Source organism: Vidua chalybeata, chromosome 16 (assembly GCF_026979565.1).
Source record: "Vidua chalybeata isolate OUT-0048 chromosome 16, bVidCha1 merged haplotype, whole genome shotgun sequence".
Lineage (NCBI taxonomy): Eukaryota > Metazoa > Chordata > Aves > Passeriformes > Viduidae > Vidua > Vidua chalybeata.
This window is the reverse complement of record NC_071545.1, coordinates 3,203,437-3,223,837: the sequence shown is the minus strand read 5'-3', so window position 1 is coordinate 3,223,837 and position 20,401 is coordinate 3,203,437. Positions and strand designations below refer to the sequence as shown.

Genomic DNA, 20,401 nt, shown 5'->3' with positions numbered 1-20,401 from the left:
GAGGGCCCTGTGGGGAAGTGCTGCAGGAACAGGCTCAAATGTCAGTGTTGGCTCAAAGCTTTGAGATGGCCACACAAACACAGGGCTGGATTCCCAGGGCAGGCTCCTCACAGGTGTGGTACAGCCTGGCCAGGTTACTCCAGTGCTCTGTGGTACCTGATTTTGTGGAACAATTCCCACAAGGAATGGCAAGGCAGCAGGCCCTCAGCAGCTGCCTGCATTGCACTGCTTCCTACCTACTGATAAACTCACACACATGAAATAAACCAGGCTTTTCAGAGACCACAGAGGCTGAGGCAAGGCAAAACCCTGCAGAAGGAAAATTCTAATGGCTAGTGAACACTGAACAGTCCAAAATCTTACGGGGGTGGGGGGGTTAAATGAGAGACTGTCCTGGCAGAGGTAGGAGATGCCTCCTGCACGTCCTCTACACAGCCTGTGATGGTGCATCCTGGAGAGATGAAGCAATATCAATTCTGCATTGCCTAAAAAGTGGCTGGCAGAGCTAAAGTAGCACATGGAAAACAGCAAGTAAACAAATCAAGTCTCACCTAAACACAGCACAGAAAAAAGAGAAAGCTAAGCCAGTTCTGTACATGCTCCTAAACCAGCACTGCAACAGCAATTAATGAGAACAGAAAAACTAGATGCCTGATTTTAATGGATCCTGACATAATAGGTGTAGCAGAATTTTGATGGGAGAAAGATAATTGGAGGGACAATAATGTCTTGTTGCTGATTACACTGAAAGACAAAGCAGATGTCATGTACTAAAGCTGAATCAGAGTAACAAGGTAATGTCATTAACGAGCAACACAATCTCTGTGGATGGATTCCATGTTCAGATAAAAAATGCAGAATTAGGTTAGTGATCACCCCTTGGGACAGCTTCAGAGACAGCAGGGTTAAACCTGATAGCAGAGAAAGTGTAAGGGCAGAAAACAAAACAGCAGGAGCTGACTCTAAAACACCATGCACAGACCAAGAAATGTTATGCAAGATGTAGAGACAAACTTTGGATATGAGCATGGAGAAATTAGTGGAAAGCTTGTTACTCCTGACTTACCCCTACACTTGATTCAAAATGTTAGTAAGAGATCCCTTGTATGGCTTGTATGGCAGATTCAGCTTCCTTCAGAAGCAATAGAAGTGTTTCTAAAAGTTGTGAAGAAGGGAACTCAAGAAAAGCAAGATCTGCTTAAAATACATTAAAATGTTCAGCTAAAAGGACAGCTGAATCTTGAAAGCCTGCAAACCACTGGATACACTGCAGGCCTCTGAAGCATGAAGAAACCCTTCTCAGTCACTGAGTGACTGAGAGCAAATGGCAGATAATGATCAGTGTTGATAAATGCCAAGTGGGGAACACGAGGAGTCATCCTACCTTTACATATATAGTGATGGGTTCTGAATTAGCTTTTCCCCTCAGGATAGAGCTCTTGGGCGATGACAGACACTTCTATGAAAACATTAATTCACTGCTCTGCAGAGATTAAGATGAAAAAGAAATATTAGGATCATCGTAGGAACCAAAGAACAAAACAAGAAGTCACCATGCCACCACAAGTACTCATGATGTACCCACCTGCAGCTCCCTGTGAGCACCTCTCATCCCTCCCCTGCCAGCCCCAGCTCAAAGCACTGACAATAAAATTTAAAGACATACAGAGAAGAGTGTCATTTATGGTCAAAAATAGGGAAATACTTGTTTGGATGAGAAGGACAATGCAGAGCAGGTTTCAGGCTAGAAAAGAGAGAAACGAGACTTGTAGCAGCCAAGTTAAAAAACAAACCTCCTTTTTAATGTACTGGATAGATGTTCCTAAGAAGAAAAAAAGAGGACCAGTTTTCTAAGAGGAGCACTTAGAGACCTGCATCAGTAAAAAGAAATGTAACTTGGTGTCCCAAAAGAACTGTACACTTTCCAAAACAGGCTCTGTATTCTTCTTGAATACTTCCTATTGCATTATAGTTCATGTATCTGCAATAGGGTAAATCCATACCCACAGGCAAATACCTGTGCACTTGTCACAGGAGAGCTATGATTAAGTGTGCAGGAAAAAAATGTGTTACTTGTATTTTATCTGTGTTTTCTTACACATCTGTTATGAATCACTGAAGTTAGTTTTAAAGGGCAATTAGACTTACAAAGATGAAGCCATTCTTACCAGCAGAACTCAAGCTAAATTCCTAATTACTGAAGGAGGAAACAGTCTTGTTTTTCACACTGGGGATGCCAAGATGTGGGGAACACTGGTCTGAACATCATTCATTTCTCAGCCCAGTGCTGAGGGTGGAAGTACATCACGGGCCCTGCACTGATGGTCTTCAAAGGGAAACGTTGAGCCCAAATATATTTAGTAAGGTACATGGGATAATTCTCTTTTAGGGTATTTTTCATCATCTTTTCCACTGTCTTGCTCTACTCATTATATTACTACTACACCAGGAAAAGGAGATTATGGATACAAAGATATCCCACAGTCTGCTCAGTATCATACACAGGATTCAATCTGCTCGATGCCAGAGCCATCAAAAGTCAGCACCACAAAGAAGAGAATCATTTTATGAGTCACAGCTCCACCTCACCTTCCAAAATAAAGAAGCTAACCAAGAGCTAAAGCTAAACAAAACCAAAACACAGCTTTGCCTCTCTCCCCTCAGCAGTGTCAGGTACTCCTCCTCTGGTTTCTCACATTCTGCAAGGCTCAGTCCTTTGTCTGGCTGCCAGCTCTTTATCTAGCCTTGCTGCTCGATGCAGTTGAGTGGAGCAGGCAGCTCTAGGTACCTCAGTGGCCCTGAGGGTCAGGAAGCTTGCTGTGTCTCTGGTGGCTCTGTGGTGTGCCTCTGTGCAGCACGAGGATGGGCAGATGGCCGGCTCTGCCGTGACGCATTGACCAGCAGCGCGCAGCCCGCTGCCAGCCACAACAACATGCTCAGGGTTTATTCTCTTCACCATTTTGTATTGATCACTCCAGCATTTCTGGCTTGGAATTCCCAGCATTGGAGTAGCAGGGAAGAGCAGATGATTAAACCCATCCAAATGGCACTGGAAGAGAGAGTGAGATTTACATGAAGCTGGCCTTACTGCCCTTCCAAAACAATGCGCACAACATTTCTCAGTGTGTGCCCATTTGCCTTATTTTTTCCTCTCTTCACTCTTGAAGAGGAGAGATTTAAGTGAGACCCAGGTGTCAGTTCCAGTGAAGTCACTAAGTGTGAAAAAGCAGAGCAATGAGTCAAGAAACACAAGGACAGCAAAAACAGACGAGGAGGCCACATGAGCAGAACTTTTTGTTGCTGCTAACATGAGCAAGGGTAACAACTCCCCATGTCCCTGGCTGCCACAGTGTGAATGGACAACAAGGAGGAGAATGAAATGCCTTTGCACAAAGAAGAGATGCCACCTGCAGGGTGCAAGTTCACACCCCCAGAACCAGGGCTGGCCCTCAGACAGGGCTCCTTTCCCCACACACAGGGTGACACCTGTCTAGTTGACGTCCCACAGCCTCTTGTGGTTTCCAGTGTTTTGTGGCAGTTCAGGGATCTTGGGGACAATGACAGTGAGCCACAGGGTGAGAGCAGCACTTTCTCCCCCGGGCAGCAGCAGCAGTGTCTGGGTTAGCAGCTGCCAGCAGGGAGGTGAGGAGTTCCACACTCTCCAGGACAGCATTGCTTGGACACTGATGTCTCCTCAGCTGCTCAACAAGGCAGCACTGGCTTGTCCTTCAAGTGCCACGCTCCTGATTCCATCTCAGTCAGGCACGAGGATTTAGGAGCACACGTTGCTCAGCTCCACTGCTTTGAGCAGACAGAAGGGTTTTTGTCATATGATGAACTGTGATGCAGAAAACCCCCCAGAGCTCCTACTTGCCCATCAGACTCTGTCAGACAGCTCAAGGCTGAACTGGCAGAGGAGTGACTGGAGCTGGTGTCTCCCCACAGCTCAGACAGACCCTGGCTCTCAGGGCAGACGTGTGACACTGAGTTATGAGGAACTGCAAAGCTCTCCCAGAGCTCTCTGGCTGCCTGCAGCATTGTCCAGCCGGGTCACTTGCTCAGGGACAGAGTGTGACAGCTCAGGTGAGGCTGCTTTGGGCAGCCCCTGACCCCATGAGGCAGCTGTGCTCTGGGAAGGGCTGGCATGCAGCAGCCACAGATCCACAGGGAGCACAGGCTGAGGCAGTGCTCTGAGGAGGATGAATTCCCACTGAGGCATTCTGAATGTGAGTCTGCCCCAGTTAGGAAACTAATTTTCTGTCTGAAAGGGCCCTCAGAAATCAATACAGATTCCAGGCCATTTCTTCATGGGCACTGCTCAGGAAGGCTGGGCTTTCAGCAGGCAGTGTCACAGCATGGCAGGTAATACATTCATTTCTGCGTTTTTTTATGCTGGAGAATTTCCAAGCCACTCTCCAAAATGCATGACAGACATTTCCAGGCACACAATCCTTGCCTTTTCTGGGTATAACATGGTTAACATGACTCAGCAACATCCTTCAGGAATAGCAATATGATTTTCCCTGAAGAAATCCTTTAAGAGCCAACAGCTCATGTTTATGGATTCAAACTGCTTTGAAGTCACCCAGCAATTCCTGTGTTGGCCACCTCTTCAGTGTTTCCTTGAGAACATGCACCAGCACAGGATCTTTGTCAGTCATTTCCACGGCCTGGGCAGCCTGAAGAAGCAGCCAGAAGAGGATTTCATTCTTTCGTCTGGAGATAGGACCTCAAAATCTGCCGTCAGATCCCACTGGCAATGTGAGCTGGCACCAAAACCCAACTTTTCTGATTTGACAAGTGTGCATCAAACTCCATGGCTGCATGTGACTGTAGGTGGTAGGAGGTATAGATGTGATTTAAACTCTCCAGAACTGGTTTGTTGGCCTCATTAATCTCAAAAGCTCAACAGTAATTGAAATTATGGAACTCTGACATTCCAGAAACAGCAGCAAATGTTTCTTTATCATCTGCACATAATCCCATTCAGATGTCATCCAAGTTCTTGGTGTTTCAATCCAAATTGCTAACAAGCCTGAGAATGGTTTTAAAAATGCAACACAAGAATCATCTTTGGATTTTGTGGGGAAGGAGCACAGAACATGTCAGGCTTGACATGGCTCAGTTTAACCAGAGCTCTCTGGTGGAAAAGATGGAGTGAACTGTTGCTGCTTTGTGTCAGGAAATGGCAATGGATTTGAACAAGGAATGAACTTTGGGCATCAAGCAGTCAAACTCAGCTCAAACCTCCTGGAAGTCATTAAAAACACTGTTCTTTGGGTTCCTTCATCAGGAACTCACTGAATGCCTCGAGCTCTTCTAAGCAGAATTCCCATGAGTTTTTTCAGAATCCCTGTTCCACAGGAAGCTCAGCACTGGAGCTCTGTGGGGGGAGTGTCCACTCGCAGTGCCTTCCTCAGTGGCCAGGGCTGACCTGAAATGGTTTCAGGTTCTGGGAGGAACTTTGGAGGCTGAGGTAAAGATTCTTTCTCCCACTGTCAGAAGAAATGTTCCATTTGTTGCATCCCTTCAGGACTGTCTGCAATCTCCCTTTTCTAACATCTCGGTGCAGGCAGATGCGCTCGAGTTGATCACCACCTTGCAGAGACACACTCAGATCTGTGGATCTTCTCTCAAAATGCTGCTGCTCTCTGCTGTCAGGCAGAAAGGCAGGGGACTGATCCTGCCAGATGGCTCATGGAGTTCTTGAGTGCCTAAAACCCCACTGGTCTTGTGGGTAACAGTTCTCCTCTCAGCCATAATGAAGAGTATGTTCACTTCACTGGAGAGTGTTGGAAAATTAATTTCCTTGTAACAATGCTGCTGCAGGGCCTAAGCCCTTGAGGAGGTGACACTGGTGCTTCCCACCATGAGCTCCACGGAGAAGACAGTGTCTCACACAGTGGTTAGGAAACAACAAAGCTCAGAGACACAAAGTTCTTTAATGTCCCTGCTACTGCACTGATCTTCTTCCTGCCATGAGATCAGATGATATGAATGTGATATGGTTCCTTCTGATGCAGGAGCCCTATGATATAGGTTGATTTATGTGAAATCTTTCCGTGAGTCCCAGCTTTTTAATCTCAAATCCTGGGTGAGAAGCTGAGCCCAGGTCCTGTACTTTCAGGGATTTTGCTTCACAGGGACATTGTCCTGAAGCTGGTTACCCCTTTTCCTCCAGGTAAAGCTCATGGTGCTCAGGTTCAGAGCAATCCCACCTGTGACATACAGCATATCTGTGGGTGGGAGCAAAGATCCAAAGTGCCCCACAGTGCCCAGAAGTGGCTCTGTCATTGTCAGCAGCGCTGCTGAGGGGCGACAGACTGGCTGGTGGAGAAGCACCAGGGACAAAAGCGACAGAAAAGATGTGTTAGAGCAGGAGGTGTTGATGGTACTGTTGTCAGTGGTCATCCAGATCGCAGTGCCCACCCTCCTGCAGTTTCTCAGACACCAGGATGGGCCCAGATACAGGACAACAATTTGATGTTCCACATAGAGTGACAGGACGGCGAGACAGGACCCTGCCAGCTCCTGGCCAGCACAGAAGGGAACATGCAAACCCAGCACGATTTTGTCACCTAAAAAAAGCCCAGCAGGCATGAGGAGGACTTGACAGCTGTCATCCTCTGCATTATTGCAGGGAATCCTGGAAAGATTGGCTGAATACATCATGTCCTGGTGCTTGCATGCTGGGTGGGCTGCTCACACATACCCACCCTGGTGTGTGTGGGAGCGCCACTGAAACCACTCTGGGTTCGCTTTTGCTTTGAAGTCCAAGACCCTCCTTTCCTGGGAGGTCTCACATTGGAATGTCCTTGGCACAGTGGCACATCCCAGCTGAGCTCCTCCCCAGCCCTTTCTCTGCACAGGCAGCAGTGGGCTTGTTGAGCAGGAAAACATGCATAAACAGGATGGAGACCAAAAGATGAGAGGAGTCTGCTGATTGATGAGAGTACAGATCCTCAGTTACAGGCCATCCAGGTGGAACTCTCTAGTGAACCAAGTCCTGACTCTTCTGAAGGAGAGATTTTTCATAGAAGCTGAGTTAGGCCAGACAGATCCCTGGGGCAGAGAACACAAGTTGGAGGGGAGTAAGCAGACAGAAAAGATGACAGCAGAGAAGATTGGAAAAGAGAAGGATACCCTGGAGATCTTCTTCCCTGTCACCTGGAATGACTGAGGTCCCCTCAAGAGAAGGAGCTCTCTACTTTGCAGGAAGGAGGCTGTAAGAGGTTGTGAGGGAAGTGATGCCAAGTGACTGCCTCATGAATCTCATGTTGAGAGAGGAGCAGTGGGAGATCACTTCACCATCAGCACAGAACAGAAAGACTCTGTCTCCTGAATTAATAACCTGAAGCAACTGTTCTACTTCAGGCAGGCACAGGAAAATGCAAAATTCATACACAGGTTGCATTTTCTGGGTGTTATTATTTCAGATGAAATTCAAAATCAGAGAAGCAGGACAGGACATAGAACTATGCAAACACTGCATGTGGGACTTGCCTTTCCCCACATTGGATGCACTAAACAAAAGGCACAGAGCAGGCATTCACTTACACCATGGAATAAAACAAGAGAGTTCCTTGGTAGATATGAACAGGGCCCCAAAAAAAGTAGTAATTGACTATGCCTCCCACAGCAAACTCACCCAGCCTTTGTGTCTCATCAGAAAAAGGATTTACAGGAGAGCAAAACTCACGTCTCATTGAGCTTTTCATGATTTCCTTGCAAGGTGATCCTACTGGCAAAGCCACTCTTATCCCAGCCCTTTGGAAGGGAAGCCAAAGCACTCCCTGTGACAGCAGCCACACAGTCAGGTGTTCCTCTCTCCTGCTCCTTTCTCCTTTCTTAGGAGAATAAAGGACACCAGCTGGCCCCAGGCCCTCCAGGCTCAGTTCCCAGAGCCCTCCAGTCCCTCTGAACCTGTCCCCTTGCAATGGACACACGAACCCAGATGCTCCCACAGGGACACGTGCACCTCCCCAGCACCCTGCTCTTTCCAAAATCACTGCAGCACCAGCTCCAGGCACTGGGACACAGGTGGGCAACAGGTAGGGTGTGCATATATAGAGCTGAGTACATCACCTGAACCCCCAGAACCACCACCAAACCCCCTGACCCCTCCTGCAGGGCTGCACTCCAGCTCCTTGTTCCCTCTCTGTAGGTAGCTCCAGGATTACCCTGGCCCAGGAGCAGAACCCAGCATTTGTCCTTGTTAGATTTCATCTGACTGGTGACACTCAAATCTACTGAGGTCTCTCTCTAAGGACCCTCCATTCTCAAGGGACTCAGGGTCTCCTCCTGATTTAGGATCACCAGGAGCAAACTTCCTTAAGAGTGTCCAGGTCATTGATAAAAACACCCAAGAGAATTGTCCCTAAGCCTGAGCACCAGCAGCCTGATGTTACCCATGGGACTGCAGCTCTTTGAGCCCAGATGTTCCCCCAGGGAAGCAGAGCTGAGCCACACCACAGTGGTGAGCTGCAGACACTGTTACAGCACTGCCCTCTGTGCACAGAGCACCAGTGGGGGTCCACAAGGCTTGACTCGGGGCAATAAACACCTGGGCAGGTGTGTTGTACATTAACATTTCAAGTGTGGGCTGAATGAATTACAGCTCATTAGTTAGGGCTCTCTGCTGCCTCAGTTTGTGGGTCAGGTTTGCAGCATCTAATTCTTCCAAACTCAAATCATTCCATCATTCTCTCATCTTAGACACTGCTGGTTTGAGAAAATGAGGCAAAATCCCTTCTAAACCCTGCTGTTTCTGCTCTCTCTCACTTGCATTCCTTTTTGGAAGAGTGTGCCAGTTGCCTGATACTAAGTTGACTAAGAGGAGTGAGATAAGCAGCTGTTTGCTGTTGATAGATGCAATATTGCACACACAGCCACTGTGAGCAATTAAAAGCTTTATTTATTGCTATCTCTGTAGTGTGGTTTAAGAACTCAAAAGGTCAGCTACAGTGGCAACAACGAATAGCACATATTAATTAGATGTAATTACAAAGATGAATTCCCAGAAAAAATATGAGCTGGGATCAGCCTGGTCACCAAGAGGCCACTCAAATATTTGATAAAAGTGAGACTGCATATCTGGTTTGATAAGCTGGACTGTAGGCTTTATCACACATGTGCTCTCGCAGTGAGGAGAGAAGGTATTAATATAAGTGAAGCCTGTAGCAGTCTCTATGGTTACAGCTAACATTTTCTAATATAAGCCATTGTCTTCAGATGCTTAACTTTCCATGTTTCAACTGCTTAGCCTGAAATTTTCCATCACTGCTCATTGTTTCCAGGTGAATTCTCCAGCTATCAGGTTAGCAAATGTACTGGAGAATTTGAGCAGATTCTCATGCTGAAACAGCAATTGGAAATTGGGCAGGGGCTCAATCTGATCATCTGTTCCCATCCTCTCCAATTTACCCCATGGCTTGGTGACTTTCAAAGACTCAGCAGATCCTGCTGGAGGTTTTGCGCTGCTGGAATTCCCAAAGGTGACATCTCCTGGTGGTGCATCAGTCCCTGCTGGGCACTGCCCCGTGCCCCCAGAGCCCCTGCCCTGAGCACTGCCCCCAGTCCTGCAGAGCTCAAACAGGGCCCTGACCCTCAGGGCTGCACCCAGGGCCTGAGGAAACTTGAGCCAGGCATTTTTGCATCTGCAGCTCCTCAGCTGAGCATGTTACAAACATCTGTGCCCACCCTGCTGTAATTGTGGCTGTTTCTGGGCGAGTCCCATGGCACAAACCCTGTGAGAACGCCCTGAATGAGACCAGCCATCCTGCAGGGCTGTTTCTAATAACAGCCCCCAGCAATAGGCTGTGGCAAGAATTTTAAAACATGGACTGAATTTATTTTCTCTGTGGAAAAGAGACATCTAAGGCTGTCCAGCTCCCACCAGCACACAGACAGTCAGGTACCCTGTGCCATCACCTCCCTGCATGGTGGATTGTGCTCAGCTAAACTGTGGAACAGGTGGGGAAATTAATTCTGTGAGCTGTGCCTTGGCTCAGAGGAGCCAGGAGGTTCTCACACGTACCCACAGAGGTTCTGTAGCCAAGCTGAACAAGAACAGGCAACAGCTTGTTTTTTCTGCAGTCTCTTTACCACCCTGCCACTCTTCACATCCTCATTCACTGCTTTTTCTGTTTTCCTGAGTTTGGGCCATGGTTCGCCAAGTTTAAACTCTGTGAATTACAGAATCCTTAAGGCTGGAAAAGACCACCAAAATCCTTAAGGCCAACCTTTAATGGCAAATGTCCCCATGCCCCCAAACCACATTTGGAAGTGCCACCTTTACTTGTTTTCTGAACCCTTCCAGGGATGGTGACTCTGCCACTCCCCTGGGCAGAGTGTGCTTAATGACTTTTTCAGTAAAGAAATTTTTTCCCAATATACAGTGGATGTGATAAACATTAAAAAAAAAAAAATTACAATTGGCGACCTCAAAAACCAACCAACTTTTCTTAAAAATTCCTAATGCACAGTTACTCCTAGACATTCCCAATTTCCTAATTAATTTTTGCCAACTTTAGCCTCTTGAAAGTATTCCCCAGGCGATGACTGGTTGCTGCTCTTTGCCCCCAGGTGTGCTGTGGCTCTCCGTGGTGTCCGAGGTGTTGTACATCATGCTGTTGGTCGTCGGGTTCAGCCTCATGTGCCTCGAGCTCTTTCATTCAAGCAGTGTCATAGATGGGCTCAAGTTAAATGCCTTTGCTGCTGTCTTCACTGTGCTTTCAGGTATGAACCTCCCCTTCCCCTTTTACCACCACAAAGCAAAATTCCACAACTTTGAGAGAATAAAAAACCGGAGGCTCCAAGATTCTCTTATCCCCATTTAGCTATCGCAATTTTTCACTGTAATTTTTTGTTCCTTTGGCACAAAGACTGCATGATAAATTCTCCTCTTTCCAGGGAGAAGTGAATATCCTCATTCCTGATTTCACAGCAGCAATGCAGTAATTATCCCTCCCCAGCCCGCACAGCCATTACCACAGCTCCAGCCTCAGCTCCATTTGCAGCATCATCACACTCATTTTCCAGAGGAAAATTAAAAACATGTAACGCTGAAAAGTCTTTTTTCTCTGTTAATCCTGAAAGCAGGTGGAGGCTGAAAAACCAAAGAAAGGAGCTCATCTTGTTAATTAACAAAATGGAGAGTGAAAAGGGTTCTAATACTGGCACTGAGGAGGAGCAGCCCCAGGAGTGGGCTGGGACATGCACATCTCTCAGAACAGCTCCTTTGGGCTGGTTTCGTGCTCAGCCTGTACTTGCTGCCCCTCACCATATGAACTTGAGGAATTCACTTCTCTAAAATAAGTCCAACCATGTGCTTAAGTGCCCCTTGACTTCCTTCTGTGAAGATTTTTCTGGCTAAAACCCCCACTTCCCAGGACTTATACAAGCAGCCAGGGTGCCCATGTGAGCACTCCTGCATGGACCTCTCTGGCAGAAAGAATTTCTGCAATAGAAGTGCATTTTATCCTGCTGTATTTCAGGCTGGAAGACATTACAAGAGGCAGTGTACATTCTGGGAAGGACTTTGTATCTTCAGGGATAGCTGCAAATGGTGAAATAATAACAAAAAAGAAAGGTCAGAAGTAGAGCTGAGTGACAAAAACATCTGATAAGAACTACCAAAGCAGTTCTTATTTATCTACATTTATAGCAGTTCTATTTTTCAGCTTTGGATATAATTTGGAACTTAAAAAAAAATCAGTTCTATTTTCAAAATCAAACTATGTGGATTTCTTCAGCATTCAATCAATTACTTCCATGCTGTTCCTCTCTCCCTTCACCATTAACTGCAGTTTTAAAGTTTCGCAAGAATGATGAAGTTTTCTTTCCTACACAACTTTCTATTTTTATTTTGGCCTTCCCTCTTTCTAAGTACATTGCCAAGATAGTCCAAATATAAACTTCAAAATTTTACTGGGAAAAATGATAGAGGAATTGAAACAAGGATAAAACCCCAAACCCCAGTACACTGCTAGCTGTTATTTTCAATGGCAGGGATATCAGGGGAAAGAAGAAAACTATATTTATTTAAGCTTAGCGTATTTATAATGACATAGCTTAATAGAAATTAGGTAATGAAGAGGACTTTCCATTGGAGCATAACGCTCCTCATTAAATTCATGCTTGAGTTCCCTCATAAAAGTGCAATGAGATCTCCACATTCTCATAGCTCAACATCGAAAGTTTAGGAAAAAATATCCCAACACTGTGGCCACTTATTGTTGTTTCTATGAGCCACTAAAAAATACCCCACAACATCACAATTTTGGCATCCCTCTTAACCTTACACAAACTAAAAAACTTACATATACCTCTCATGTAATATTTATAATAAAACATTTTAATTAATGTGATATATTTCACCAGTAGCATTTCTAGTAAAAAATATCAGAAAATGCTTTAAAATACATTGTCTTTTCTAAATTTCCTTCATCTCCAGCTTTCCAAAGCTCCTTAATTTCTCCCATTGCTGACACCTCCATGCAGCTCTGGTCCTGCAGGGCTCAGGGTCTCAAAGCAGCTGTGAATGATCAGTGTTTCTGCACTGCCAACCACTCCAGGATTTTCCACCTGCAAACACCTCTCACCCTGGAGCCCGGATGGGCACAGGCATTGTGCCCTCCCTGCCCAGCCTCAAGCAACTTCTCCCAGCTGGGGGAAAAGATGGTCCTGGGCATGGAGCTTTTGTTGATTTGTGGTACAGGCAGCTCATTTTAGCTCATTAAGTGTACAGCAAAAAGGACCAGAGGGTTTCCCCACGGAGAACTTGGCAAGGCACAGCTAAAATAGACCAAAGCAAAAGTGAATGAAGCAGCACAACAAAAGATTTGCATTATTCTGCTTTAATTTGGATGTGGATAACAGCACCAACAGCCCTGCCAGGTGCAGACCCAGCTCCATCCCGCCCTGCCATTAGGCAGATAAAACAAAGAACGTTTCCAGAGTGTGCTGGTGACCTCCTCCTCCTCACCTGCATCAGTGAGTGTCACCTCAGCCTCCCACACAGCCACAGGGCTGAAGGTGGCTCAAACCCTGAGCAAGGTTTGTGTGACAGAGCCGAGCAGCTCAGCCCTGCTGAGGCTCGTCCTGGCAGTGCCAAACCTCCTGCTGCCTCTGAGTGACTGTGACAGGTCTCAGGGCAGGCTGTAATATTTTATTAGGGTTGAAAAATTACTGACAGGACATATAGAAACAGCAAACTCCAAACTTAAGATCAAGGCACAACTGTCAGCTGAAGAAAAATCCACTGATTTAAAAAGTTCAGCAAGCTCCCGGTGCATTCTGGAAATTAAATACAGCCAGGAAAAAAGCAAGGTGTGCAGCACTTTGCTGTGCTCCCATTAGGCCACCCACCCTGCCCAAATCTCATTTCTCCTGGAGTGAATTGCTCTTTCCACCTCCTGTCTTTGCAGTGTGTCACTCCAACAGGAGGACACACTGAGCAAATCATCCCAGCTCCCTGTAACACAAGGTCTTCCCTCAGCCTCTGCACTTGCTGGTATCAAATCTGACATTTGTCTTGCTGAAGGTCTTGCTCAACATGCCCACAACACAAACATTCCCCAGCTTCCCTCCTCCAGAAGTGCCCTGAATTATCCACATGTCTGGGGAGGCTAATGGAGTGGTTTAGGTACTGAGAGTAAGAAGGAAAGAGGAGCCAAAAATTGGGTGTGGTTGGGGAAGGGAAATCAGGATCTTCCATGTACAGGAAGAGCAACGACAGAAAAAATTAGATGGCCAGAGAGAAAAGTGAATGAATGGTCCAAGTGTAGCACACAGACCTCACTGCACCCACCATGGCAGAATATTGGTGTTCCTAAGTGCCTTGAACTGCCACTCTGAGGCTCTTGCACATCTGTCAAGAACTATTTGGGATATAGTGATGCAGCCCCACTCCCTTAGCCTGAACCCACACTTTCCAGAGCTCACTGGGGATCATCACCCTGCACTTCCCAGGTGCCATGGCAGGAACATTCCAAATTACTGCAGCTAGAAAATACTCCAAGCCTCAGAGCTGCTCCTGACCACCACTGCTTGAAAAGTAGGGTTTGGTTTTCCTCAAAGGGCTGTTTAAATATAAAGTTCAGGTGGTTTTTTTCTGTTTAAACTGCAGGACCACAGTGGCCAGCTAAAGGCAGAGCCACTCAGGCCACCCTGTGATTTACTGCAGCCTTGTTCTTTAACCTCATGGAGACTGAAAGTCTGATCCTCACCCAGCTGCAGTTCTCTCAGTGAGCTCTAGCAGTGTCACAAAAGCATCACCAGCCCTGCACCACCAAAAGTATCCCAATGGGGTCCTCTCACCACACATCATCAGGAGAACCAAGCTCACTTCACTTCTTGGTGCAACTTCCCAGTGTTTTATGAGTGTTCAAATTCATAAATCCTAGCAAAATACGGTTGTGTGGCATGAACACCTTGAGCCTGCACTGCCTGCAGAAGCCTCTCTCCTCCCTCTCTCACCTGAGGCGTGTCTGTGATGGGCTGTGAGATGACTGTGGGTGGCACACCGCTGGTTTGCAGCAGCAGGGTTGGTGGGGATGCTCATTGTGCAGCATTTTCTTCAACGATTTTCTTTCTTCAACTCCCCTCGTAATTGAGAATTCAGAATGATGTAAAATAATGAGCTCTCAGTCACATCTTTCCTCTGCCCATGCAGCTCCCTCCTCCACAGTAGAACAGGAGGCATAAAAGTACAACAAAGACTTTTTTGGAGCTCTCAAAGCACTTCCAGCAGTAGCTCCCTCAAGAATGATAACAAACCTTGGCACAAAAACTCCTGTTCTAATCCCTGCTTCCCAGGTCTCTTGGGGATGGTGGCACACATGATGTACACCCAAGTTTTCCAAGTGACAGTCAGCCTTGGGCCAGAGGACTGGCGACCACACTCCTGGGACTATGGATGGTCCTTCTGGTAAGTGTCACCCCACGTTCATCCCTTTCCTCTCTGGAGCTGTTCCATCAGCCTGTTGGGATGCTGCAGACATCACCTCCAGCTGCCAGGAGCGCCCCTGTGGATCTCCAGCTGCCAAAGCTGCAGGAGCACGAGCCCCCAGGGCCGTGCAGGTTTTGAGGTGTGGGGGACAGTTCAGTGCAGCAGCAGCTGTGCTATCAGCAGGTACAGAGCATTTGTAAATAAACAGCACCCACAATTACCAACACAGATTGAGCACTCTCATTAAAGTTCAATTTAGGAACATAATTGCCATGGCATTTCTGAGACTTTGAGCTTTTTTTTTTTTTTTCCCCTTGTTTTTAATTAATGTCTCAGTTGAACCTTACAGTGCAGCTTTGAACACAACTGCAGAGGAAGGTGCAGTGCTCCTGGCACCATGAGATTTCCCTGTGGATCATGGGGAGAAGGCTTGGGAAAATGGACATGTTTTTTTTTCTGTTGGTTTTTTTTTGTTTTTTTGTTTTTTTGTTTTTTTTTACCTTTCCCATTTATCTTCTAAAATCACATAAAACTAACTTGGCCAAGACACAGCAACTGTGTTATATTGCTTGCATGTTTATAAGCTTACCAAGAGCAGGAGGCTGTGGAGAATAAAAATACCTGCAAACAACATCCCTAGTCCTCCAGAGGCATCAGCCTCTTTGGATGGATAGGGAAAATACTTTCTTCTTGTAATTTCTAAAAATAGCACCTTCTTTTCTTTCCATCTCAAAACAAAGACAACAATCTTCACTAACACCAACAAGTAAATACTTCTTATGCACAGCACTGTAGGGAATTGTTAGTCTTTCCTTCTCACCTCTTTCCACTGTGTTTCATAGGAGGAGTTACTACCATTTTAGCAACATGTTACAAAATACAAATCACATTATATTTAAAATACAGCTTATTTGGTGTCTCAATAATGAATATTTATTGCATGTGATAATGGACTTATAAATACATTGCATTCACATTTATAATATTTATATTAATATTTATAACAAATCTGTCACAATAATTGTATAATTTTCAATAGATTTAAATAATAAGGCGTATTTGTCTTCAGTAATCTATTTTGTAATTTACTGCAATACTCAGACTTCAAAATGTTGTTAAATGTCTTGCATGATAAACACTCATTAGATTATTCTCCTTCATCTTGTGCAAGCCAAGAGCCCCCATGGCTCAGAGTGGGCACCAGCGTCCCTCAGGGCATCCTGAGCTCTCCCTGGCCCACTCATCCCACCCACACTCCCTGCTGGGACCTGTGTCCCCAGAGATGGGGCTGCTGTCCCATGGGAGATGGGGCTGGTGTTCCATAGAGATGGGGCTGATGTCCCATGGGAGATGGGGCTGGTGTCCCATGGGAGATGGGGCTGGTGTCCCATAGAGATGGGGCTGGTGTTCCATGGAAGATGGGGCTGGTGTCCCATGGGAGATGGAGCTGGGAGCTGTGTCCCACAGAGATAGGGAGATGGTGTCCCATGGCAGATGAAGCTGGTGTTCCATGGCAGATGGGTTTGGGAGCCGTGTCCCATGGCAGATGGAGCTGGGAGCTGTGTCCCATGGGAGATGGGTTTAGGAGATGTGTCCCATGGCAGATGGAGCTGGGAGCTGTGTCCCATGGGAGATGGGTTTAGGAGATGTGTCCCATGGGAGATGGAGCTGGGAGCTGTGTCCCATGGGAGATGGGTTTAGGAGATGTGTCCCATGGCAGATGGAGCTGGGAGCTGTGTCCCATGGCAGATGGAGCTGGGAGCTGTGTCCCATGGCAGATGGGTTTAGGAGATGTGTCCCATGGCAGATGGAGCTGGGAGCTGTGTCCCATGGGAGATGGGTTTAGGAGATGTGTCCCATGGGAGATGGAGCTGGGAGCTGTGTCCCATGGGAGATGGAGCTGGGAGCTGTGTTCCACTGGGGATGAAGTCCAGCCCCCAGCCCTGTCCCAGGGCAGCCTCTCCCTCAGCTGTCCCTGGGCAGCCACAGCCAGGGAAGGCACAGTGGGCTGTGGTTCAAGGACCAGGACTGCTCCTGAACTGGGTCTCACTGTGGAGGACTCTGAGATACTCACAAGCAGGGAAATATGTGGGAGCAATGTCCCCTCTGCCCAAATTCCTGGGGTGAGAGCTCAGCTTCATTCCACACAGCCACCCTGGGAGCTGAGCTCCTCTCCAGCCCCTGCAGCCACAAAGCTCCTTCTTGCATTCAGCAGTCTCCTTCCCTCCATCCCTCCCTTCCCTGATGCTTCCAGGGCAGCCCATTTATCCATGCAGGATGTGGGGCACGGTGCAAACACCGGCTCAGCTGGCACAGGGCTGAGCAGCAGCAGCATTTTCAGCCTGCAGTGCTGCTCAGCAGCCTGAGGACAGCCACGGGGTCCCTCGTGCCATGCTGGTGATGGGCAGCAGACCTGGGAAAGGAAGGGCTGGAGGTCAAAAGGAGCAAAACCAAGGCTTCTGCCTTCCAGCTAACACTGAGCCAGCACTGTTGTACAGACCAGAGAACCTCCCCCGGCACCACCCAGACTCAAGCGCCTTCTTTAAGAAGAGTTAATTACAAATGCCCACCCAGCCTGGTGGAAAACCACACATTAACCACACAGGAATTATTTCCTGCTCCGCCTGGGTTCTGATGCTGTCCTGGAACATGAGCTTTGAGAAGCCCCGACCCAGCAGTTGTCACCACCACCCTTATCTCCAGCCTGCTGGAAATGTGCCACTGCAGCCCCCAGCCACAGAGCAGAGCCCAGAGAACTGAAACAGCCCTGGCAAGTGGGGCCAGGGAACACTGTCCCCATGGCCCAGAGCCAAAGGGTCTTGGGGAGCTGGCATTTCCACACTGCCATCCCTTTCCCAAGGGCCAGTGGGAAAACTAAATTTTCTGTGACTCTACTTCCCCTCTATCAAAATGGAATGATAAAAACACCCCTCCCCAAAATGAGGACGGGCTGCTTATGGTCTGCTCAGATGTCTCAGGGTGGTGGCTGTTGTCCTACCCCATTCCCAAGCCATTGGCAAAGCCTGGAGGTTGTTCTGGGCTCTGACACGACTCAGGAGTGGGCCAGGGCATTCTCCAGGCCTGGGATTTCAGTGCCCCTGAGGATCAGTAGATGTTCGAGTTCAGAGCAAATAAAGCAAATAAATCTTTTCTCTAAAGCAAATAAATCTAAAAAGCCTGAGCTGTCTGAGCCATGGAGGAACCTGAGAGCCCAGCCCTGAGCTCAGCTGCAGGACGGTCTCTGGGTACAGGCCCAGCACATCTGGGGCACAGCTGGCATGGAGTATTAACTACACTGCTGCTAAAGAGGCCTTTACCTAAGGCAGGTGAAACTCCTAAGGTAGGACAACCACTCTTTACAATTCAAAATAAACAGCATTTAACCAAGGTCCATAAAAACTAAAGTACATCTATCCTAATTGCCTAATTACGGTGATTTCCCAAATTCCAGGCACTGAGAGGCTTCATTCTGTATTTCCTTCTCTGGACCTTTCAGCACTTCTGATATCATCAGAAACCATCAGAAACATCCAAGAGAAATTCTCCCTCAAATGCCATTCCCCAGGCACCTCCCAGGCACAGTGAGGCATGTGGTTTTGGCTGGCTTCTTCCTGGATACTGCTTGGGAACCCAGCTGGAAATGTTTGCAGCTGCTGGAGCTCTTCCCCACACTCCCCGTGGGAGGCAGACTCACGGCAGGCCAGGAAGATGCTGTGCCTGGACACTCACACCTAGCACAAGCTCCCTTCCTGCTTCTCCCCCCAGCCATGGGAGACTTCAGGGAACTTTGTCACTCACTACATTGACCCTGACCTCACTCAGGGTCACTACATTTCCTCCTCATTTGATTGCATCTGGCAAACAGGTTCAAAAATGACAGGGAAAGAGCTGCCTCCACACATCTCATTGCCTCAGGAGTCCCTGCAGAACTTGTTGTAAGCTGAATTTTGAAATCATTGAAATGAGCCGTTTCTGTTTACTTGAGCCATTTTTCCCCCAGAATTTTTCAGTCCATGAATATGTGCTCTTTTTCAAGTTTTGTCTAATTTGAAATGAGAAACTGCTTCCTTGTCTGCAGGTCCTTTGCAGAATGGGAAAACAGCTCATGCTGAGAGCTGTGTTGACGATGTGTATTTATAAGATAATGCTACTGGGGCTGGGTACTTTCTGCTCTGCATAATTCAGATCAATTTGTTATAGGAAAAGTGCAAAAAGGAGCAGGTAAAGTGTGCCACCATCACAGATGATGGAGTTAATCCAGCTTACTTAGGCAGCCACTGTGAACTATGTGTAGCCAGAGTTGATGGGCTGAGTGTGAAGCCAAGGGCAGCTGGAAGGCAGAGAACTTCTGCAGACAAAAGGAGTAATTCAGGGCCTGTTTTTGCAGCCTCATTTCATGCTCAAAAAGCATCTCAACTCCTTGGGGCCATGAGTCCCTCGCTGGCCCCATCTGAACTTGAGGTCAGGGAGAGCAAGAGAAGCTGGGGGGAAGCCCTGTCCACAAGCAGGGAACAGAGCAGCTCCCAGCTGACCCTGCTTGCCAGGAGACCCAGGACAGCCCTTGCTGCTGTTCCAGCTTGGCACTGGGCTGGTCTTTTCTTGTCTTCCACTTCCCTTCTCCCTCTGCCTGCCTGTGCTCCTGGTTGGTACTTGCAGGTGTCCTGGCCCTGGCTGGCAAAGGTTGGCTGGCACTGCCTTCACACTGGGGAGTCAGCCAGGAAGCCCCCAGGCTGGAAGTGTTGTCTTCTATTCTGGTCAGGCTTTCAGAGACCAGACACAAGGCAGGAAGGCCTTGCCTTGAACCAGGAAAGAAGGAAATACAGTAGTCTGAGGAAGGCATGAACAGCAGATTAGAAACCATCCCTGCAGTGGCATTGTGCAGCCAGTGTCCCAGGGACGGGAAAACTGCTCCAAAAGACTCTCTGGGGCATTGCTCCCTCCAGGAGTGTGTGGGTTTTAGCACTTGTCTGCAAGGCTCTGGGGCATTTCAGAGGCAGATCAGGAGGTGTCTGGCCCTGGTGTCAGAGTGCACTAAGTGTTCACCTTAGCACAGGGTTCTCCATGGCATGAAGGCTGTGCCCAGCCCCCAGCCCAGCCTCCTGCCTGCCTGAGCACGAGCCACAGGTCTCTGGAGGTAAGATGAGCTTAGGTGAGATGGGTTTGTCACTCCAGCTTCCCTGCCTGGTCCCAGCCTGTGTGTGTGTGTCAGAAATATGGCATGAGCTGCTGTGTAACCCAGCTCTCTCTGCTGGTTTCTCTCTCCACAGTCTGGCGTGGGGCTCCTTCACCTGCTGCATGGCGGCCTCCGTCACCACCCTCAACTCTTACACTAAGACTGTCATTGAGTTCAGGCACAAGCGCAAAATCTTTGAGCAGGGCTTTCGAGAAGAGCAGAACTTCCTAGACCAGGAAGCCATCAAGTACTTCAGAGAAAGGTCAGTGCAGTCAGTC

At 47.7% G+C, this 20,401-nt stretch overlaps 1 protein-coding gene across 4 annotated transcripts in view; it reads left to right on the top strand.

Annotated features, from left to right (window-relative positions):
* Positions 1–20,401, top strand: part of GSG1L (GSG1 like) — a 56,088-nt gene that overhangs the window by 21,461 nt on the left and 14,226 nt on the right. For all 4 annotated transcript variants that reach the window (XR_008433760.1, XM_053957772.1, XM_053957770.1 and 1 more), the window contains 3 exons: positions 10,585–10,737; positions 14,818–14,929; positions 20,218–20,385. Coding sequence is in view for 3 of the 4 variants with exons in the window: in XM_053957772.1 (XP_053813747.1) it covers positions 10,585–10,737; positions 14,818–14,929; positions 20,218–20,385 (433 nt within the window). In the remaining variant the exon portion in view is untranslated. The remainder of the gene's footprint in view (positions 1–10,584; positions 10,738–14,817; positions 14,930–20,217; positions 20,386–20,401) is intronic.